Source organism: Alosa sapidissima, chromosome 2 (genome assembly GCF_018492685.1).
Source record: "Alosa sapidissima isolate fAloSap1 chromosome 2, fAloSap1.pri, whole genome shotgun sequence".
NCBI classification, from domain to species: domain Eukaryota; kingdom Metazoa; phylum Chordata; class Actinopteri; order Clupeiformes; family Clupeidae; genus Alosa; species Alosa sapidissima.
Genome location: NC_055958.1, coordinates 22,225,783 through 22,249,701, shown reverse-complemented (window position 1 = coordinate 22,249,701; position 23,919 = coordinate 22,225,783). Strand labels below are relative to the sequence as shown.

Here is a 23,919-nt window from a genome sequence, read left to right as displayed (position 1 = left end):
TATTGTAGCTACTTGTTACATTATGTCTTGCAGAATTGATTATAATACACCCCTTTTTCCCCCAAAACAGAATGTCGCATAGCCTACTTCTTCAGAATTGGCAACACCGTATCATATGTCTCTTAAAAAATGCAGGCGGCCCATTCTGTTCTGCACACTCGGCGACGGTTTGAATTCATCCGTCATTCTCATTCACCACGTCCATATTGTGCTGACTGCCTCAAATTGTATTTTATTTCTTTAGGATTAACGGCTTTGTGTGGCGGGCTAGGTTTCTCTTTCACTCACCCCAGACAGACGTCTATTTATTAAAGCCACATCAGCAGTACGTTGACAGCATTGCTATTTTGTCCACCATCAGATAAGTGTTAAAATAGCCTCCATTCTAAATGGCAGTGAAAAGGTATCAGGTTTATAATACTTATTGTGCAAAACTTTGTTGTTGCCATTCTGGCCATGGCCGTCAAGGAGGAGAGGGAGGCGCGGAGGAGGAGAAGGAGACAGAGAGAGCAGAGTGGATATGTGCTGACTCTGATGTAGATTGGGCCTCGAGTATTCCCATTGTGACCAGCCGGGTAGTGCCGCAGTCACCGATATGTTTGGAAGACTGTCAGCGCTGTGTCAGGTGTATTCGCGTCTCGGAGCGCCGCGCGCGCCTACATCTGCCGCACGCCTGCTGCCTGCAGCCCGCCACCTCCTGCCTCCCTCGCGCTCTCCCTCCCTCCCGCGGCCCTGGCCGACAGCCCTGACACCCGACACAAAGTAATCACAGATCACAGCGTTTAATCACTGAAACAAGCACTCCAGAGAGGTGGCAGTGTCAATATCCCACTCTCTCATTATCTGTTTGGATTGCACATCCACACTGTCAGATAAACAGAGTGGAAAATTAAGATTAAAAATATGGTAATTTCATTTCAGGCAGCAGGGCCCTCTCTCACTGGCCCATTATGCTATTGATTACTCAGAATTCAATTTCTCTTTCAGGGTAAACCTTAATCTATTCGCAAGCCCACAATTCAACTCCCCCGGGGCTATTTGGGAGTAAGTAACCATTTAATATAATGCTAACTGAAGAGAAAAAAAATCACTATCTTTAATGAATTGTGTAAATCAGTCAGCTTTGATGACCTAATGGTTTTCAATTCAGAGCCCCAAATTACTCCTCTCTGTGAACTCAGTTTAACAATAACTAGACCTAAGCATGCATTGTAAATATATAAATATTGCACTCTAAATGTGTTATAATTGTTTCTATTTGTTGCACATCTACAGGTCAAAACATTGTTGTTAATTATCGAAGCTGCGATGGTGCTAATGACATCAATAGTGTTTGAAGCGGAATATAATATGGCATCGTCTCTTTTGGCAGCAACTCACACAGGAGGGGACACACTGAGCTGAAAGGGAGCATAATATAACAAAACAATACAACGGGTAATTGATATATTCATATTAATCATGACTGCTTAATTGGATAGAAGAATATTGCTCTAGCCCTTGATTCAGACGACTGAAGCTGCTATTTTAAAAACATTGCTCCAAATTGCAGATGGCATGATAAGTGAGGTAGACATTACAATAAATGAAAGATATAACCAGAACACAGGATAACAAAAAAATACACCGCTGAATATAAATAGATTATATTTGTGTTCGGTTACTCCAAATCATTTCAAAACATTTTTGTACGATGCAGCACAGCTTTATTTATTGCATGGTATTATCCAAGACACATGTAGGCTTTTAGATCACAGTTTAAACATGAGCTTTTCTCATACTCGGATACTGATTGCAGGTGTACTGAGCACCGGGCACCGTGACGAGCAAAGGTACAGTACTTTAGAGAAAGTTGCCTTTCCAGAAGGAATGAAGAGTGCTTTCAGAGCGAGGCTTGATATCATTCTAACAGGAGACCTACTCTGAGCACCGAGTACAGACTTCTGTCTACAGAACTGACCTGCTGCCCTTCCAGTAGTGCAGTCCTTCTCTGAGAATAGAGGTAGTGAGACAGAACTACTGTTTACTGTACTAAAGGCTAATGACTACTTTGGTCATTGTGAGGGAATAAGTAAACGTGCAATTCGTGAAAGGGTCAAGGCACAGTATTCTTCATAACAACTAGCTCTGCCTGCTTGTCCTGACAGTGGACTCCCCTCTCATGTGTCACAATGTGAGAAGTGCTCGGAGCTGATCATTTTTTCCTTGGTATATCATACACTCATTGGTTTGTAGCTGTCTGAAACTGATCGTAACCTGAACTGATCTGTGTTTATCCAGAGCAATGAAACACAGTGGCACTTGTGATCACAGCTGTCACTGTGGTCTACACACGTGCACAGGAGCAGAATGGAACAGATCACACCTCATTTACTAACAAACACAAAACTACCTCACACGGATCTGGCACAGAGGCTTACAGGCACTTGCTCCCAAGATTTGATTTTTAACTGAGTTGTAGCGTGCTGCATTTTACATGTTATTTCAAGTCTGATACTACCATGCCTAGAGCATGCCTGACCTGGGCTGGGCTGTACCCATGATAGCATGGTCATCTAAGCAGGTACTGCACTATACCTCAATCACTAGGAGACAGGTGTGTGTGTGTGTGTGTGTGTGTGTGTGTGTGTGTGTGTGTGTGTGTGTGTGTGTGTGTGTGTGTGTGTGTGTGTGTGTGTGTGAGACATCCTCTGGGTCCTCCTCCCAGAGTGGCTGGCTGGCGCGGAGAGGGGAACAGACTGGCCCAGTCTCTGGTGCCCTACAACGCCGTCTCAAACAGAACACAGCTGCCATCCCGCCTGGCCGCCTTCAGAAGGCCGTTCACCATACGTGTGCCGCTCCTGTTCATGAAAGACTGCAGGGCAAATACCAAGACACGGTCAACTAGAGGAGCATCAGGGAAGCGGGACATTCCACTAACATTTGGTTCCTTTGGGTCTTAAATGTAACCACTAAAGAAAATTATGACACAGATGTGTATATACAGAAAATATATCACCAAACAAGACAACATTCACACTGGGGTTTTTGCACCTTAAAGCAAATATTTCCTGACAATTGTTCTCTCTGTTTAGCTGTGACAGGCACATGCTGTGACAGCCTGTAGTATTATTAAGGCTGCTTGTGCTCCTTGTCTTGGTGCTCATGTTTATTACAGACTTTTTCATTTGATAAAAAACTGTCTGTGAAGTAGCAAAAAAGAAACAATTTTCAATCCAATTTCAATCAATCCACATTTTTGTTAGAAAAACATACTGAAACAGTTGGCCTTAATATTAGATTTACTTCAAACTCCTGCCTTTTTTATGCAGCTTACACAAAAGCACCGACATTATCAGATGATTTTATGTATTTAAACCTTGACTGACAAGCATAGAAACCTAGAACTGGATCTGGCAAAGCTCTCAGTATGTAATAAGTGGTGCTAGACGTGCCTGGGAGTTGGAGTAATCTGATCTGGGGAGAGCGCCCTACAATATAGAAAGGAGACGTAAGGACCTGAACAATGTCTCCTGCAATCCGCCTCTGTGCAGAGTAAGGCGATACCAAATAAAGCAGCAGTGTGCTGAGTCTTTCAAATCACTATTTCACCAATTTCTGGCTGTAGCGGCCCTGATACAGCCGCCCTGATAAATTTGTACCGGGGACACAGAGGAAATGGAATGATGCCTACTTTTTCTTATTTCACAAAGACCTGTTTGAAGTTGCAATGTCGTATCAGCGCTCCCTGACAGATGCACATAAAATGGAATTGAACAATGAATACCAAGACCCTTATCGGAGAAGTGGCTTAAGGGGAAATATATCACAAAATTAAGTATGAGCACTATTACAGTAATCCCCATAGAAACTTTATCCCAAATCCTGACAAAGTTGAACCCAATATTCCCAAATGGATAGTGCAGCAAGGAAGCAGCTTTTCTGGAATTACTCAATTTCAAAATTATATTTCTAAAGGGAGATAAGATGGATGTCTTCTGTGATAAAAAGGTAACCAAGCGATGGAACGAGGTGAACTGAATCAAGTCCAGTTTCACAGAGACGAAAGCTAGAGTGCTATATTCCAGTGGCTGGGAGGAACAAATGAAAAAGGGAAAAAGAAAAGAAAGAAACCGAGATAAACGGACAGATACCTTTTTCATCTCCGACAATGAAAGTGATAGAAAACGTCCTGGCAATTTCACTGGTGGTGACAGAGACAGGGCACAAAAGCACAGACCTAGTGGTCAAACAGTGAGGTCACACATGTGGGTGTGGCCAGCAGGTGTGGCTACCTGTTTGGCGGTGTGGAGCAGGGCGGCGGCCTCCTGCTTGCCCGTCTGCTGGACCATCTTGTAGAAGATGCCCTCGTGGTCCTGCAGCAGCACGTAGGGCTCGTCGTACTCGTGGATCCTTCCAGCATCCAGAACCTGCAATCAGTCGCAGGACACAGCACACATGATCAGGGCGTGGGCCAGGCAGCCATGTACTTATTAACCTTCTCAAAGCAGCACCTCAGCTCTTTCACTGATGACTGAGGGACACGCCAAGACAATGAGAAGGTTCAACCATCTATTTCAGGTGACTCATATGAACGAGAAACTTGTTTGTTTTCCCAACTTGCTATAACACCCTACATAGACTAGAGAAGCAGTGAGGGGCCTTTTAGCACTTCATAGGGGGTCATCAAGTTCATCTATTGCACTGTAATTAACTGACATACACACACACACAAACACACTCTCTCTCACACACACGCACACAATTTATCAATGTGTTTCTTATCTTAAAATGAAACACTGGAATAAAATGTCATTTCCTGAGCAGATACATGACTCGTTCCATACAGATAACCGTATCTGTGACCAACAAGCAGAGACTGACAGACCTCCACTTTACAGCCACAATGGGGTCAAAGAGCAGCTGATTTAGCTCAGTAACAGACCTATGAGTCCATTAGGGAGGTTTATTATTGAGGACAGCAGATTCACAGGGGTTCCTGAGCCCCTCTGTCACTCAGACAGTGCTGCAATATGGGGGCATTTGACACCAGGCCTGGGTGTGGATGGGCGCCCGCTGCGCGGCATTTGGTTGTCCTCTTCAACCCGTGCACTGGCCTCCTGACCGCCGGGTCAAGCCCTGTCCTGGTGGACGGGGAACAAATGCCACCACAAATGGTACTAATTGTCACCTCTGCAGGCTTTGGCATGGGAGAGGGCAAAGATCAGGTGGCACGGGGCACGGGCGGAGCTCTCCAGCAGCCGACCAGCCCGGCCCGACTGAGAGGGACCCAGGCCGGCTGTCACAGGCACGGGATGTGGAGCACTTAACAGCACCCCGCCAAAGCTAAACACACCCAGTCCAGTTTCCAAGCACAGGAATATCTGACCCCTTCAAGTTTGCTGGCAAGAACGAGTAGACTGGAAAGCCTTTTTGTCTTTTAAATGGGGTAAGAACACTTACTAGCCCACTCAGATTAAGTGTGACACTTTAGACATGTATGGGTCAGTGCTTATGCGATATGATAATTGTGTCCGTTTTAGTAACACGTCTCAATTAACATCCCTTATTTCCCTTTAGAGAATTGTGGAGATCCACTTGAAAAGACTTTGTTGAGTGGTAATTGGCAATTATGTTGAACAGAGCTGAGCCAATTTCCTGATCAGGAATAAAAGGGAGACAAATGTATCAGAGCAAATGATGCCTTAATGGCTGTATTCCACTGTTCTGCTTGAGTCTCAGTTAATCCACTGTGAACTCTGTAAATAGGAGACGGTCCTCTATCAATTTAACCGTATACCAAGCATCTATCATTACAGGCCTTCGGCAAATATTGAAACAGACAACTAGGCTTGGCCTTGGCAGAGGTAATGACAATAAAAGTCACATTACAGACACAGTTAACAGCTTTAAACAATAGGTTTCCATAACATCTCATCTGAACTAGCTGTTCCTATGTGACATTTCTAGAACCACTACATAACAAAAGGGAGGGAAGTCTCCCTCAGTACTCACCAATATGCGGTCACTGTCTATGATGGTGTTGAGGCGATGGGCAATGGTGAGCACAGTGCACTCCTTAAACTTCTCCCGAATAGTCTTCTGAATCAGCTCGTCAGTCCTGAGGGAGAGGAGAGCTCACATCTACCATCAACCATCCACATTCAAATATCATCAAACAGGCTATGAACCTTCTATAAGTATATAAGTAAGTATAAGTATAAGTATAAGTATATATACTCTTTTGATCCCGTGAGGGAAATTTCACTAATTCACCCAATCCGTGAATTAGTGAAAGCACACAGTGAACACACAGTGAGGTGAAGCACACACTAATCCCGGCGCAGTGAGTTGCCTGCTACAACAGCGGCGCTCGGGGAGCAGTGAGGGGTTAGGTGCCTTGCTCAAGGGCACTTCAGCCGCTTCCTACTGGTCGGGGTTTGAACCGGCAACCCTCCGGTTACAAGTCCGAAGTGCTAACCAGTAGGCCACGGCTACCCGTAAGAATTTGTTTCCACCCAGTGAATGAACTAAAATGAAATCCACTATAAGCAATGAACCTTCCATTGCTTATAGTGGATTTGTGCGTAAGTGTATATGTTTCTATAGGGGAAGCAGGAGTGCATAAGTGCAGTGGAAGTGGGAAGTGCATATGTGTATGATGATGTACCTGGGGTCCACATTGGCCGTGGCCTCGTCGATGACCAGGATGCGGTTCCTCCTGAGGATGGCCCTGGCCAGACACACTAGCTGCCTCTGGCCCACACTGAAGTTGGAGCCGGCCTCGGCCAGCAGCGTCTCCATGCGGCCCGGCATCTCCTCCACCACGGCCCTCAGCTGCACCTGTGCAGGGTGGACAGAGGGGACAGAGGGGCCAGCGGCCAATTACCCCTCAGCACAAAGGCCTCCTACCGGCACCTGTTTAAACCCTCCACACCCCAAACACCCATTAGCTGCCCGCGCACAAAGCAAGGCCAGGTCCGGGGCTGACCCCGGGCCAGTGCCCACTTGTGACCGGCCTCTCTGGTTCTAATCCAGGCCATCAAACCCATTGAGGGGGGGCATGCAGGAGCCCGAGCCCCTCTCAGTGGGGGGAAGCCTTCATCCCACTGACACTGGCAGCCAAAAACATCTCCCCAGCACTTTTCAATGGCTCCCAGTTACAAGCCCCACATTGAGCTGGGCCCCACGGCTCTAATGGGATTTCCCCCCACGCCTTGTGGCGAGCGGGCAGGCTGAATGGCCGCATTGTGCTGGGGGGGGGGGGGGGGGGGGGGGGGGCGAGGGATCCTCCCATAGAGCCGTGATGGGGAAGCGCTGGGAGCCACGTTGGAGTACCTCTTGGAGTGCATTCCACAGGTCCTCATCCGAGTGCTGGTTGAAAGGGTCCAGATTCTTCCTCATGGAGCCCGTGAAGAGAACCGGGTCCTAGGAAAATGGAGGGACACACAAAGAGATAGAGAATGAGAGAGAGAGAAGGAGCGCTTTGGCCTTAAATGAAGCGGGGAGCAGGTTGAAAGGGTTAAGACAAGCTTTACAAAGCAGCGGCATTCAGCAAGGTGGAGCTACTATCACTAACCTTCCGCACAACAATGCAATCAGTAATAAGTTTAAATGATTGGCAAAACCAATATAATAGACTAAGGGTGTAGCCCTGCGAGTGTCTGCTTCACCTTCTTAAGGAACAGCAGTGTTCATCCTATTTGTCCAAATGCACAAACACATTTATCTGTTTATTAGATGTTATGCCGTTATGGACGTTTAACACAATGGCAGAGACAATCTATTTGTAAGCCTTTGTAAACTGATTTGATACTTTCAAAGACTGGCATGCAATCCCTGCACCTGGAATGTCAACATGCATCTGTAAATAACATATCCAAACCCCTCCTGAAAGTAAATCACAAAAATGAAAAGGTTTTGACTTTGTGTCACATTATGCACAAGTCGCGTTATATCCCAAAAGGTTATGAGTAAAAAGATGAAAATACCAAAAATAATGAACACAGTTGTAAACATGGCTTTGTCACCTGAGGCTGAAAAATCTGAAGATAACTTACTAACTTAAGCCGTAGTAATGCGTGGTAGCCACAAACAAGGGCCTCCTAAAATGTTCAAAAACATCAATTTGAGGTACAACCCTAACAAACAACCCCTGAGCTCTTCTTCACACAAGCATAGCTTGGTTTACACATTTCAACCATATAACAGTCCCCATGAAACAAATTATCAATGATACGTTTGATAAATTTGGTCTGGCAAGGCCTTGACTTTTTCCAATTGTTAATTAAATAAAATAAAACTACTCACTCAACACCAACCCAGCAACACCATGTTGGGTTTTAGAAAAGATGCCACAATGTATGGAAGACTGGAAACTAAGCTAGTAGCTTCCAATGGTGTTCCGATAATAACCCCTGTGTGTGCCTTGCCTCCACTCATATTGTTAATGTCAGTTGAAGGCCATACAACGTTGAATGAACTCAATCAATTGTACACATACTGTACACCCTGCATCTATTCTTTGCTAACAAATACAGTAGGGATATGTCCTTCAGTGGTGGTCAGCGAAAAGACCACTGAGAAATCACTGACCACCTAAGGAAGCTATAACAATTGGCTAGAAGCCCTTTCATGTGTGCTCTGCTCTGCTCTGCTTGAGAATGGTCCTCTCTGCTGTGTGGCCTTCCACAGCCCTTCAAGTGGGCCCTCAGCCTTGCCCCTTCACACCTAGCACAGAGGAGCTTCGCTGTACATTCAAACATATTAACATTGAAGGTATTGGAACTCAGAACACTGAAAAGACTCCGAACAAGCCCTTGAACAAAGCATTTGCAATTCACAGAACGATGTACTGTAGAAGAGTATTTGCACATGTGCATGTGTTCTTCCAGTAACCCTTTTATCAGCAGGCAAACACTGCTGGGCTTTCTGTCCATGAAAAATGACTTATTTGATGACATGTTTACAAGCTTGACATCAATCGGAAAACACTCTGACTGGTCCGTTTTGCCCATTGTAAACAATGCAGATAAAAGAGAGGCGTCAAAGCCTGTTAACATTCACAATGCAGCCAAGGGAGTGGAATACATCAGCATTTAACACAGCAGTAATCTTCTCCCCATCACGTGTCCAGTTAGCACCACGAGAGTTGGAGAGTGGAGACAGATGGGGAGCAGTGCGATGCGTGTTATTGACAGACACTCGCCAGGCGCTCAGTGCCTCTTCTTGGCAGAAGAATTCAATCTGAGGAGCTGTGGCTTCAGCACAGTTACTAAAATCAGTTTCTAAAAAAACAATGTGCATTCACACAGCCTGAGATCTACCTAAAATAACATGACAATTTCAGTAAGGTAGATCCAACTGCATGGAGTTTGTGCTTACCTTTCGTCCTTTTACCCTCCAGTTGTTGTTTTTTTTCACCGAGTAATGCCAATAAGCTTTCTTCCTCCAGCTTCAGTAAACCTCAATGTCATTAAAGCAGCTCAAGTCCCAATTCAGTAAAGGTTTTGTGACACTCTTTAATTGAGGATCCGATGTTGAGTTGGACACACAGCTTTTCCAAAGGTTGATTATGTGCTCCAACAATTCTAAGCCCGCTGTTTGCTGGGAATTCATTTCTGCTTTGATGTCATTCCTCTAGTTTCAATAGAACGTGAAATGGATTCTTTTTAAATGCCACATACTAATAGAAGTTTATCATAATCAAATCTAAGGGAAGCTGGATAAGAATGGAAGTGCTGGCAGCCGATGTATGGAATACATATCAGAATCTGCAGATTCCCAATCACAAGGCACGGCAACAAGCATCTTATTTCCAGTTATTTTCCATTTGAAAGGCTGACTGAATATCACTTAAACTATAAGATGGTGGGGAGGAATATAAAGAAGGTCTCCAAATGTACTACACATTTGTAATGGAGCAGTGGAGGCCATGAGCAAGGTGAAGTCTGAAATATGGGAATCCAGGAGAAAAATCCAATATAATTTCAAACAGGAAGTCAGCGGAAATATGCAAGCTTTTGATGAGTACCTCAACATGTATTGAATAGCAGAAATTCCCATGCTTTAGGTTGAATTACCAAAATAAATGCTTCAGGGGTTATTTATTTGATTAAGGATGTCTTTATAGCCTAATAAAAAGCTATGCTATATTTGCAAGTGTGCAAAAAGACACAACACACACACACACACCTGTGCAAAGAAAGAAACACACACACACACCAGGCTCGCGGCTCGTGGAGAACATCTCCTCCTGATCGCTCAAGCTGAGGGCACAAGAGCTGCTTTAGAGCGCGGAGAAAGCTAATCTGGAGCAGTGCTGATACCAGAAACCCATCAAGGCCATGACAAGCCCCTTTATGAACTTGTTTTGCAAATCTCAGCTGCAGTCTCGCATGTGCTAAACAACTCCTGCTGCAGTAAATAATGGCAAATGAGCAATCTAAGGGGAAGTGGCAAAAACTCTCCAAAGCAGCTTTCACTTTTTTCCCTTCTCCTTTGAGGGTGGAGGGTGGAGGGGGTGGGGGGAGTAATCTCCTGTCAGTTATGGAGCTCCTCTCAACCCAAAGCAGCCGTGGGCCGCGTCTTCCCCTCCACTTTCCTGACACCAACCCCCTGGCTGGCATTTTCTTAATGTGCTATCAGTTTCAATGAGCGGAAATAAAGTTAAACTGTCTCAAGGCATCCGTTTGTCTCACTTTCAAGCCCCTACAGTAAGCGAAGACTGAAATACTCCTCACCACCCCCCACCCCACGCATGTTAAAACAAACAGGCCGTGTGAATAAGAGCCAAAACGTACAAAGGTGTTAGGTGTCACATGACACTTGGAAGCTTACCTGCCAAAGACTGAACAATTTGCCTGGGGAAGGCCACAGAATCATCATCCGCATGGGAGAATATCCGCTTACGTTCACAGCGTACACTCACATCTCTCAGAGTGAGTTGTTTTTATGCACAATTATTGTAAAAAACTTTGAGCTTGCCTCATCTTTTTGGACAATGAAATGAAATGAAAGGTGTCTCTATCAGTTCCTACCAGCCCCATAATTCCATGTGACAAAACAAATCAGCATTAAAAACAAAGTAAAACAAATCAGCATTAAAAACAAAGTAAAACAAAGTTCAGAGCAGCTGCAACAATGGCGCAGTACCTGTGGGATTATGGACATTTTCTGGCGCAGGGTGTGAAGGCCGATCTCGGAGGTCAGCACGCCATCGATGGAGATCCTGCCCTGCGGCTCTGCCAGGCGGAACAGGGCCGAGACCAGCGAGCTCTTCCCTGCCCCTGTCCTGCCCACGATGCCCACCTTCAACACAGCACAGGAGCTTTGGGTTGGTACACATGCGCAGATCAATAGGTCAGTGCACCCCTAGTTCAGACAACACTGGCCTCTTCACTATACCAAGTGAATACGTATAAATACAAAGAAAATCTTTAGCTTGTTTTCACTTGTTCTCCATAAACTGGGCACTTTATAGAGATAATCAGTGTGTTTGTATTGCCTGCTGTAAAGGCCCTGCTTCTGGGTAAAGAAACTTCCAGAAGTTTCACTTCGTATTCGTCCCTGTTCTCCACGTCCTGCTCCTGTGCCCATCTGTCAGCGCACTGCTAACACGGGAGACGTGCCGACGTCTCCAGATCCCGGCCGCTGGCTCCTATCAGCGCATCAGTTGTTAAACGAGACAACCCCGAAAGACATCTGACATTAAAAAGGCAAAAGAGCTCGCAAGTTTCAGCCACAAGAATGTGATGCTATCTCATCCTCTGCTGATTTGGCCTCTGAGGGTGCTATCATTTGCGTTCCGCATGAATCTCCTGAAAGTTGCTGTGCGCAACCCCTATATTGTGCGGATCTGAATCTGACAGAAGACCCAGAGAGCAAAAGCAGGCTAATCAGCACACTAACAAAGCCACACAAAAGACTCAGAAGAAGGCAAATTAATCCAAGAATCTAAGAGTTATCTTATTTTTTTTGTTATATTAAAATGGAAATGTTGGGGAGGAAGACTTTCCAACAGCTATCAAAAGTATCAAAGATGATCTCAATCATCTCTGTCTGTGCTATTCATACCAGTGGTAACACTGTGCGTCTCTTTCACAGCCTGTCAGAGAAATGGTACACTACAGATTATTATACGAGAAACACTAGATTATTATGCAGTATGTAAAACTACGCTGCTGTCCACATGGACATGGTATGGCATGTTCTGGTAATATGACCTGAACTAGTGTAGCTGGCTTTTGTTTTTGCAAACATTGACATACTGTAATGTAATGCTTCAGTGTTAACTTTGTTAATTCATTGCTATGTACAAATATGTCTGCAGCCCTGGATGGTGCCGTGTCACACCTACAGTATATCAAAAAAAATAAACACTGGATTTGTGAAGCCTGTCTATTTCAAAGACTTGAGCCACAAAGAGGTGGCAGCCTTCTCTCTGCCACTGTCTGGGGTCAGGTGGTGTTAGTGGTGCAGTGGCCCTGTGAGATAGCCGTGTGTACCTGGGGACGTCTGAGAGCAGCTCTGCCACTGGCTCCCAGGCCTCTGAAGGACCATACGGCTGCACAAAGCCCCTAAAGCCCCTCAGCATCAGAGCAGGATCCCTCCCCAGGGCACACACCTCCTCCTCCACCACCACCTCCACCACCCTGCTATTTATCAGCCCATCCATTGTGAAATCAGCTGGCCCTGGCCAACCGCAACCATGCTAAATGCTCTCCACCTCAGCCCTTTATCTCAGCCCTCCGTCATGCCCCTCTCCTCCTCTCCCCCTCTCCCCCTCTCCTCCTCTCCTCCTCTCTCGGGGGGGTCCTCTCCTCCTCTCCTCTTCTCCTCCTCTCCTCTTCTCCTCCTCTCCTCCTCTCTCGGGGGGTCCTCTCCTCCTCTCCTCTTCTCCTCCTCTCCTCCTCTCCCCCTCTCTCGGGGGGTCCTCTCCTCCTCTCCTCTTCTCCTCCTCTCCTCTTCTCCTCCTCTCTCGGGGGGTCCTCTCCTCCTCTCCTCCTCTCCTCCTCTCCCCCTCTTGTTTCCTTTACAGTTTCCCCCTCCACCATCGGCGTGCGTTTCCTCTCCTCACTCTTTCTATATGGCGGCGCCACGCAGCGCCACGCCGCACGCCCTGCTTGTTGTTTCCTTTCATATTGTGAACACATACTGTAGCTGTCACCGCTCGGCAAATTGCTAATGAGACCAAATGGATCCACTCCAGCGCTCTTAATTGCATTATATGTATTCCATGAATCATAAATTGTATATTCCTGAGGGATCGTTTAGCACAATAATAAGTTGCTTAAATAATTGATTTTGGGGAGGGGACATCATATGGAAAAGAGCAACATTACACCTTCTACACACATATTGATTAAATTCCACCAAGGAGCAGAATATTAAAAGTGCATGCATTTCCCTAAGACTATTGGCAAGGTCTGCTCCAGGGTGTCAACAGCAACATGTGGACTCAGCATGCACAGTGTCAACTTCTGAAGATAATTAATGTGCAGGACCCACAAACACCACAGAGGTCACTATCTGCGTTGGCCACCCATGGACATATCGGAACACGAGAGGAAACGCTCTGAGTAAAACACTCTGCTTTCTTGAATACTGACTGGAAAGAAAGTAAAGAATGATGAGTGGCAATATCTAAATAGTCATCACATTCAATTGTTTAATTCTAACACATTAATTTGTCAAACACACAAAATTGGTATGATACAGATAGTATCCTAAGCAATACATAGTTTTTAAATGAAGATGCTCCCATGTGAAAGACTAACTGACCTTCTCGGTGGGCTTGATGGTGGCTGTGATGTTCTTGAGCACGAGGGGCCCGTCCTTGCTGTAGGAGAAGTTCACCTGGTCGAAGGTGATGTGGCCGTTCTGGGGCCACTCTGGCGGGGGCCTCTTCTGGGTTTCCCAGGGGGCCTCACTCTCCAGCTCCGTGTACTCCACCACCCTCTCCACCGACGTCATCTGGACACCACAACACACACATGACATGGCATTCCGCCACTGTTCACTATTAACCATGTCAGCTGTTCCATTAGAACCCATGTTAGCGGGAAAGTCTTGGTTATTAGTGCCATCACATAGCTGCAGCATGAAGAATCCTTTTCCTATGCTAATAGCCCTACCGCCACTGTAGTGAGAGGGATATGGATCACCACATGCAAATAATACATTCAGGCAATACATTCATGCAAATAATAATAATTGACTGGACAGACATATATAATCTATGAACAATCTGCACATTTCAAATCCCATGATAAAAAAATAACTTCACTTTATTTAACAATAATACATTTCTGTGCTGTTCATTTCCTTCAGTACAGATGCGGAGGATTTTGTGCTTGGTACCATATTCTCCACCTCTGCGCTCTGCCGCACTCCCCACTGGAACATCCCGACCAGGGTGATGGCGTAGGACAGAGCCAGGCCCACGCCTCCCGCCTCCAGGTCTGTCAGAGAGCAGGCAGAAATAAAGCGCTGCGTTCCACACAGCCACTCAAGCACACCAGCCCGCTCTTGTGTTCCCTTTGAGTCCCCTGTGTGCTGTGTGCTGGGTGCCTACCGTCTCTGAGGAAGAGGCATCCGAAGGCAGTGATAGTGACGAATATGGAGCAGAGGCCATCCAGCCGCACAGCGAACCAACGGGAGGTGGTCAGGAATAAAAACCAGGCCTCTGACAGACAAGACAGTTTCACATCACGGCACACACAGTCACATTTGGGAAATTGGACTAGGTGACAATACACACACACAATCACACACACACACACACTCATTCATTTCTACGCATGAATTACGCATTTCTGACAGCAGTTCACAAAATATGGCTTGCGCACAATACAAGAATGGCACAAATTCAACAAAAAAAGTGTACATACTGAGAATGGTGCACACACACACACACACACACACACACACACACGCACACACACACAGCTAGTTAAGGGTCAGACCAGAGTGCAGGTCCTGATGTGCATCAAACATCTGCTGGAACCTCTCCTGAGCTTTAAAGGCACGGATGGTCCACAGCCCTTGCAGGGAGGAGGAGAGGTGGGAGAACACTGGACTGCGGGCTGATGACAAACACATCACATGTTTACATACACGCAATGCTATTCACATATACTTTTCAATTTGTTTGCAATTTTTTCTTACAACCAACACATTCCAATAAAATGTCAGTGACCACTGTCACTATTCATTTCCCTAATGTTGAAAAGGAGTTAATAAACAAAAAATAAACATTCTGCTTTCTCATTTGGTGCTGCACAGACAAAAGAAACCTAATACGTGTTTCTATTGCCAGGAGTGGACAATGAGAAAATTCACATTTCTGGGTGAACTATCCCTTTAACTCCTCTATGGAGAAACACACTAGGCCGGGGAAAGAGGGAATAAAAGTCGGTTCCCCCTTTTCATTAGCAATTAGCCAAACACAAAGGAAAGAAGGCTGGGTTTGTGTGAGGACATTTTCCCCTTTATGGCGTCTTCAGGCCCGGCCTGAGCCTTTGGCATGGTAGCTCCCCGTGAGGAGGATGTTCGGCTGCCTCCCATGCCCCGGCCATGCCCACTGGCATTTCTGCCTTTGTCTGGCGTGTCATGAACCTGCAGCACTCAAGGAGACTGTGTGTGGGCAAAACTTTAGGCCACGGCCACCCTTTGGCCTTTATGCTAATGGCCCAGGCTCCTCTCAATGGTTCATTTGCATTTTTGCCTTTTTTCTCTATTCACTCGCTTCCCAAACAGTGCAGGGCAGAGCTGTGGCAGAGAGAGAGAGAGAGAGAGAAAGAGAGTGAGAGAGAGAGAAAGAGAGAGAGAGAGAGAGAGAGGGAGAGAGAGTGAGAGAGTGAGAGAGAGAGAAGGCTTTCGTACTTGTGGACTCCAGGCGCTTGATGTCTCGGGAGGTGTGCAGGAAGTACCGCCGCAGATACAGGAAGACGGCAAGGAGGGGAATTATGGGAATGAGGATCCACGGGATGATGACAGAGGCGACGATAATTACACCAAAGATCTGCAGAAACACCTGGACATACAGAGAGAGAGAAATACACAGAGACATGAGCACATGACATACTCGGGTCAATTCAGTAGTATTCACCATTTAATTCTCACACAAACTTACAGTAGTACTTGCATAACAGTACTTGCATCCCTTACTTGCATACTGTAAGGGATAATGCCGGTCATTATCGGGAGGGGTCTTGTTCCATCCTGAAGGGACCCATTTCCCCATAATGACCGGCGTTCTATACATTATCCCGCTTATTACACGGCTACTTGCCAAAACTAAACAATAAACTGCTCACGATATGACTCTTTAGCCTACATAGCCTAGGCTATAGCCTATTTGTTACCGTTTCATCGTGGTTTTTGCTGAGAAACAAATAGTTTGCAACAACACACGCTGAACTTGAATCAAACATTCTTTAGAACACAGCTGATGAACTGTCTGCTTTCCCTTTTGAGTGAAGTTCCAGTCCTTGCTTGCGTAGTGATATGAAAGACATAAATTAGAAGCACAAAACTCATTTTCCTTGACAGCGGTCTGTTATACTTAGCAATGGTCCGTTATTGAGAAATAGCAGACCACCGAACATTGGGGAAGGCCCATTCAGGTGAATGGAGCATTCTTCAGCATTATGAAGAGCCCTGTAATAACTCCAAAGAATAGTTTACAGACAGAACTTTCCAGAACTTACTGACTTAAGCACAAAAGAAAGTAGACAACAATGCCATGGTGTGTGGCTAATGGGTGAACTCTAAGTATTCCATTTCTTTGCCTCCACAGTGAAAGCTCCAAAAATACAGGCCAAGTACATGACAACATGAACCAATGTTGACTGACACAGCCACAAGGGTCATTGTGGTGGTGGAACAATGGTTCCTGAGCCACTGTTCCTCTGTGGTTTCCCCCAGCTCACTGAAGGCCCTGGCTTAAGGTTACAACCCCGGGTTAACTTTTACCTTCCCCAGGTGTGAACCCAGGCCACGAGGGCCTGCCCCATGAATACACACTCTCATACTTGATGAGCTCATACCATACAGTGGGTGTCTGCTGAGCCCCCACAGGAGCCGCAAGTCAGCTCCAATAACACCATGACTCGTCACTTCTGCTAATGGATACATGACACAAGCAGACCACTGACCACATGGACTGTAATTCAGTGGCCAGGGCTAGTCTGAGGCAGTGGCCATGACACAGCACTAGGATATAACTACAGCCACAGAGAGGACTGTCAACACAGCCACACACACCAGCTGATCATCCCCAACTAATTACTGTAGCCTACATTTCTCACCTATAGTGATTATTGCAATGTACAAGATAAGAGAACGTACCACTTTGTCTCCTAAATGCAATCCCATACAAAATCTTTCATAGCATACTTTAAATTCCCCAATAGCTAACACAGCAGATACCATCACCAATGGTTCTAAATGAGAGATTAATGAGAGATTTTTCAATCACGTGCAAGCTTTCCTAAACAAACATTGTCACCAAAACCCGAGTCACAAAATATTAACTGCTACAGACTTCATATTCATCCGATAGCTGATAAAATTGAAACCCCAAACCCTGAAATTAAAGACAACCCACGAGATGGGCTTCTGAGAGAGAGATTGAGATCAGCATGTTACTTTCAATGGTCTCATACTAGCCTTCAGAGATGAAAATTTAATTTAGCACCTTAATTACGGATGTTATCAGGTGCTTAGGCACACGTTTAAGCATGATCACTTTCAGTGTGGGTTTCATGATGAAAAGCTCCTCAATTCGGTTTACAGCACAGATAAGAGGGTATTACCAGGCTTGGAATCGCAGCAGTGGAGCAAGCACAATCAGGAAGCGCGCGCGCGGGGGAACCTACCCCAGCACAACTGATCCTGCAGAATTTCACACTACACAAGTTTCAATCTGGACCACGAGGGAGAAGACGGTTGGGCTACAAACATGACCTGTATGGGCAAAGAGGCCAAGCTCTGCATCATTACCATCAGCATCCTAAATAAACACCAGGGAGGGAAACTTGGGAGAGGGGGGTATGGGGTGTGTTACATGTTATATGTTATATGTATGAGGCTGTGGATATCCTGCATGGAATATAATAAGAATGATATGTGTGAAAAAGAATGTCCTTATAGGACAATAAAGACTCTATACTATAGATATTTTTTAACTAGAGGTGAGAAGAGATGCTCTTGCAAATGAACTAGTCAAGACTCAAGACTGAATTGGCTTGAAAAGGGTTCAAGTACATGAGTGAAACTGCCTTGAGCCTCTGACCACAGGCCGGTGCTCGGTGCAGTCTCAGACGGGGAATGTTGTCGGACAGCGCAGGTCATCTGAGGGGAAACGCTCGCGGCTGGAGTCATTTCCTAGGAGTCCGGCCTCCTTCACCGCGCCTCTGCTCCCAGGAGCCCTGCCGTCGCCACCACCCTTGTTTGATGTGATCCGTTTGCCTGGGCCGCCGCTTATCGCGGCAGTATCGGACAAAAAGACCACGGCCCCCACCCACACCATGCACTGATGAGGAGCGATTACGGCCCGCCTGACCCCCCGGACCCCCCATCACATGACCCACCCTCGCTGGTGCCCCCTCAGGACAGACTACTCCCCGATCCGAAGCCTGCCGCACATAAAAGTGCATAAAAGCTTTTGTATGTAAACAGTATAAATAAAGCATTACCTCTAATTGCCGCTTAGCAAGAAAAGGCAGCTTCTGTAGGCATGCGATTCGGCCATTCAGGCACACAGGGCGTACTGGTGCAGCTAAAGACCATTCACATCTCCACTGACCCTAAATTGCTTTATTTTGTAGGTGATACCGATCGGGTCTTTGATGTACAAATAAATTCAGAAAATTGAAGTTAATTGCTATATTTGTGCTCACCACTGATAAGGCCTGTTGTTCCAACAGCGGAACGTAAACATTTCCCTACAATTAAACATCCCCCCGGACATGAGGGGATCTGTGTAGTCCTTCCACTCGTTTAGTTTCTTTTTTCATCCTCCCTTTATGCGCTGTCAGTGCACGGCGTGTCTAAGAGAGGAGCCACCGCTGGGAAAAAACTCAAACAAAACGGGAAGTGAGGGCGAAAAAAACGACAGCTAAAAAGACTGAAAAAAAGACAGAAAAAGAAGGAGCCGGGAGAGGAGGAAAAAAAAAAAAAAAAAAAAAAAATCGCTGGAATTTTGTCCCTTTTCTCAAACAACACACACTTTCCCTGACAGGGTGGCACAATAAAATATAGGGGTCAGTGGTACTGAAACAAATGAAGGCCGTTCCACTTTCAGCTGGCCACAATGGGAGTGACCCAGTCCATTCTCCAGTGTTCTCGGCCTTTCTTTGGGCTCTAAATGCCCAGATGCTGAGGCTTTTCTTTGGGAGAAATGACTGTGGACACCTCCTTCACTTTTTCCCTTTCTGGGCCATTTTCACTTCATAAAGCTGCAGTCAATGTGCTTTTTGTATACCACAAGGAGGGCCTGACACATTCTGCGGTGGTCTCGGTCACTGTCTACATTGGTGGCTCAAGTAGTCCCAGGATTAGGCCTTTGTGTCCTGTGAAAAGGTAGAAGAAGTCACTTATTTGGGCTCAGTCAAGCTGCTGATTTCCACCCCCCATCTTGGAAATAAGAGAAAGGCTTTGAAATGCACTCTCTCTTTCTTATAAATCACAAGCCTCCCACAGCCCAAACAGCTGCCTCAGACCCTGTGTACCTACATGCCACAACACACACACACACACACACACACCCACACACACACACACACACACACACCATTTCAAGCAGAACAGGAAGGAAACAGCTCAAAGCAACAAAGCTCTCCCCTTATTTCATGTTGTATTCCCTAACATATTCAGGGCCATTTTATCAGGCCCCTGTCTTTTAATTCACCCTCTGCTGGGGGTCTGTGGTGTGATTTTTGCCCAGCTCTCACCCCTGCCGTCCGACTGGCGGGACCTGGCTGTGCACGGAGGGGCAGCGCATTTCCACGGTGCCCGGCCGGTGCCAGTGGGCCAGTGGGGCAGCTCCACTCGGCTCGGGCTATGCGAGGTATGTGGGGGCCGGGCGGCCGTGCCAAAACAGACCACACAGACGCTGGAGGCTTTTCACCAGGGGCCAGTGGCCATCACCAGCGCCATAAGGAGGAGACACACAGCAGCGCTGAGAGAGAGAGCCTCTGACTCAGCGCCCAGCTCGGGTTACTTAGGAACAAACACTCACGCACACATGCACAAACACAAACACACTCATTTACACACAAATCAATGGATGCAGGGAGTGCACAGAGATGCATATGTACAACTAGGCCACAGTTAGAGTTGAGTGTCTCTCTCTGTTCAGCTGAACTAAGAAAATAATATAAATTATATATTATATTATTATAAATAATATAAAACTATAGCATTCAAACACAGGCCAAATGCACACATAGAAGTAACTATGCACATCGATATTAGTGATGGACGATATCAGTCTCCACAAAAACAAAATGCTCAATTAAACAGCCCAACTCTCCTTTTTCATACTTATACAAAATCTGCTTATTTTCCTTCTTTCTCTCAGCCAAAGCAGACAATGGATGTGTCAGAACACAATGGCCAGCGGAGGCATCTGTGGTGTAGAGGTATCACACCAGGCCGGCTCCTCTTCTGTGTCTTGTGTGATGTGTGCACTGTGCAGCCTAGAGCAGGGGCATTCTTCTTCACCTAACCTCAAACACACACACACACAAAAACACACACACACAAACACACACACAAATACACACTCAGTTTGCCACAGGTGTCTAAGGGATGGGTGAAACCCCATCCTGCTCCTCTCCAGGTTTACGTCAGCCATTCTCATGTCCCCATGGAGCGGCTGGAGAGTCCCGGCGACACAATGCAGGGCAAAGCACACGCACACACACACACACACACACACACACACACACACACACACACACACACGGTCACACCCGTCAGTGTTCCCCCAACAAAGGCCGTCTCACATGTGAGCGTCTTCAGACTGCCTCAGTCACATGCCGCCCCCTGTTCTCCCCGACATGCCATGCAGATAGATCACCATGAATGACCAGGGGCTAGCGCTCGATCATCTTACCAACACCATAATAGAGCTCCTGCGCATAATATGACAGAGTACCATCGCAGGTGATTATGCGTGTGTGTGCGTGTGTGTGTGTGTGTGCGTGTGTGTGTGTGTGTGTGTGTGTGTGTGTGTGTCAAAGAGTTGCCTCTGAAAAGTTTTTGGTCACTTGACTTGGCTGCGGCGGTGGTGTGGGTGTGAGATGGAAGCCCTAGCTGGTGTGCTGATGACGAGTAGTGTGATGGTGTGGAGTGTGTGGGGGGACCCCACAGTTAGCAGTGTGGCATGGTCAAGAGCTCTCGCAGGGGGACCCGTCCATTCAAAGCGCCAACCCCCTTCCAGCACGCCCTGGTATTCTCCCTCAATTGTCTTCACACCCTTTAGGATCCACTTGCTGACAACACAGGCAACCTGGGATTTAAAGGTCAAGTCCAGACAAAAGGGAACTATTGCCAGTGCCTGAGGTGCTTTTAATTGACATTTCTTCCTTTGTCCACCCAACATAAAGAGGGGAGAGCCAGGGCACTTTTTCAATATCCTAAATTGCAGATAAACGAGACCCGGGGAAGAAATATGGCTTTTTGGACGTACCCAGCCTCTGCCCACTTGAGGGCCTCACCCCATTAGAGCAGCAAGGGGGCCCGGAGAGCACTAGAGTGCTAACTCCTGCATAAAGAGCGTGGCTCAGATGCAAATCCCCACACAGAGAAAAGGCCTCTCCCTACTGTGGGAGATAGAGCAGTTAGGGCATTGTTTATGAACTTTCACTTTATTCTCCCTGACAACCATTTAAACAATGACTGTTGGAAAATGTCCCTGCACGAAGCGCGCCACAATGGGCAGGATCAGCAGCCTTTCTGTCCAGCTAATACCTTCATAAAGAGAAGGGAAAATCTTCCTTCCTGAAAGAATTAAAGAGAGTTCCATAAAAGGCACCTGCAAACAAGCCACAGAAAGGCCAGCAAACAAAAGCACTTTGTCCAAATGATGCCACTTTTGTCCCATCCACAATGGCCCCATGATTTCTATTGCGGCAAAAGAGCACATTGTGCATAAACAATGTGCCACCGTACATATAGTGCACACAGAGAGGTAATTGGCTTTGTTCCGAGCTTCTTTTGACCAGTCATTTCAAATCAGCAAAAGCCAGACTGTAGCATAGGTACATCATTGATCTCTGTCTCCAAGTGCTATTAACATGCAGAAACGTGGAGACGGTTGACACAAAAGGGCCAAAAAATGTGACAGTATCCAGACTAGATTTCTCTGAGATCCTCAGAACACGTGGCTTATTTCTCTAATAACTTCCCAGATAATAAGTTGACCAATCACACTATTTTTTATTGTTTTTCTGTTTTCCTGTGACTTTTCCTGTGCACCCTCTATCCTACTTTCAGGGACTTTAAGACTTGGTTTTGATCCTCCTGATCATTAAAACTATGCCCACACACACACACACACACACACACACACAGAAGAGGAAACAGAAAAAGGCCCTTTGTGCATATGATCTTTTGTGCGTTCACAATTTAAGATGGCCTTTGTCTCGTGTGAGATTGGTATCTGCCACAAACATCACTCAGGCATTGTGGCGGGGAGATTCGTTTTCAGGCCGCCTTTGTTCTTTTCTGTGGCCCCGGCAGAGGAGCCACGCCTGCTGCTCTGCCTCGGACCGAGCGGCAAACATTCCCCCCCTTTGTGGCGCAGGCTACACGGGCCGGCTCGTCTTCTGCCGCTTTATCGCGGGACATGATTGGTGCTGGTGTTTTGCCGTGGCATTTGGTAACGTTAGCTGGCCAGGTGCCACCGAGGGCCCTCAGGCCGACCAACCAACAGTGGAGGAGACAGAGAGAGAGAGAGAGGGAGAGCGATGGACTGAAATAAAAGAGAGGGAGAGAAAGAGAGGAAGGAGAGAGAAAAAGAGAGAGAAAATAGACGTGTTGTGAGAAGGTGCAGTCATCTTTCAAAAGTTCCAGTCCAATGCGTCAGTGACCCCCCCCCCCCACACCAAAGCCCTTCTTCTCTTCTGCTATCGTGGCTCATGCTGCCCCTGTTATCTTCTGATATTCCTTTATGTTCCTTCCCTGCCGCTAGTCCGGCTCCTGTATCAGCTTCCCAGCAGCCTGGTCCCCACTGAGCGTCTCCTTGCCCGTCCCCCGGGCACGTCCGGCGCTGTGTGTCGCCGCCGTAAACACCTTGCTCCCCCGCGCTCTGCCCGTCGGCCACTCGCCCTCTTCCTGTACGCTCTCGTCCGCCACGGTAACGGCAGCGGGCCACACCCCCTCTGGCCCGACGTGATGGCGCGCCGGCACTTTTTATTAAATCTGTGCAGGCAGGCGCTGGGCCGCGCAGGCCGCTAATCCCAGAGTAATTGTTTCCAGATTAGGAGAGCCGGGCCACAAAGCAGGCCTAGCCAGGCATGAAATGGCCTCCGCCACGCCGGCAGCAACGGCAGCCCAGAAAACCTGCCGAGGTGCAACTCACCTGGATGAAATCCACAAACGTCCACGGCAGGAGAGAGTCCAGATGGCCAATGTCCTTAGAGAAGCGGTTGAGGACTCTACCTAAGGTGGACAGAACAGACAGGAACACAGGAGATTAGCAGTGAATGGGCCTTGTTGATCAAGACATCGGCTCCACTTTTCACCTCAGCTCATCATTTTAAATATTAGACCTAGACTCTGTATACATGACTGAATTTGAAATGACTAAATCTTCTCTCTCACTCTCACACACACACACACACACACACACACACACACAGGACAGCCTGAAAACACAGGTATGACAACAAGCAAAGGGCAAGCTGGTGGATCTGTTCCAGTGAAGTT

The 23,919-nt window shown here is 46.8% G+C and overlaps 1 protein-coding gene across 2 annotated transcripts in view; it reads right to left on the bottom strand.

The window, feature by feature from the left end:
- Nucleotides 1-1,704: 1,704 nt before the first annotated feature.
- LOC121703124 (ATP-binding cassette sub-family C member 4-like) overlaps nt 1,705-23,919 on the bottom strand; it is a 44,952-nt gene continuing 22,737 nt past the window's right edge. For both annotated transcript variants that reach the window (XM_042084233.1, XM_042084234.1), the window contains 12 exons: nt 23,573-23,652; nt 15,865-16,015; nt 14,946-15,065; nt 14,555-14,665; nt 14,341-14,441; nt 13,762-13,953; nt 11,134-11,289; nt 7,318-7,407; nt 6,650-6,822; nt 5,995-6,100; nt 4,275-4,409; nt 1,705-2,854 (listed from right to left, as the gene is read on the bottom strand). In XM_042084233.1, the coding sequence (XP_041940167.1) occupies nt 2,759-2,854; nt 4,275-4,409; nt 5,995-6,100; nt 6,650-6,822; nt 7,318-7,407; nt 11,134-11,289; nt 13,762-13,953; nt 14,341-14,441; nt 14,555-14,665; nt 14,946-15,065; nt 15,865-16,015; nt 23,573-23,652 (1,511 nt within the window). In that variant the 3' untranslated portion in view covers nt 1,705-2,758. The remainder of the gene's footprint in view (nt 2,855-4,274; nt 4,410-5,994; nt 6,101-6,649; nt 6,823-7,317; nt 7,408-11,133; nt 11,290-13,761; nt 13,954-14,340; nt 14,442-14,554; nt 14,666-14,945; nt 15,066-15,864; nt 16,016-23,572; nt 23,653-23,919) is intronic.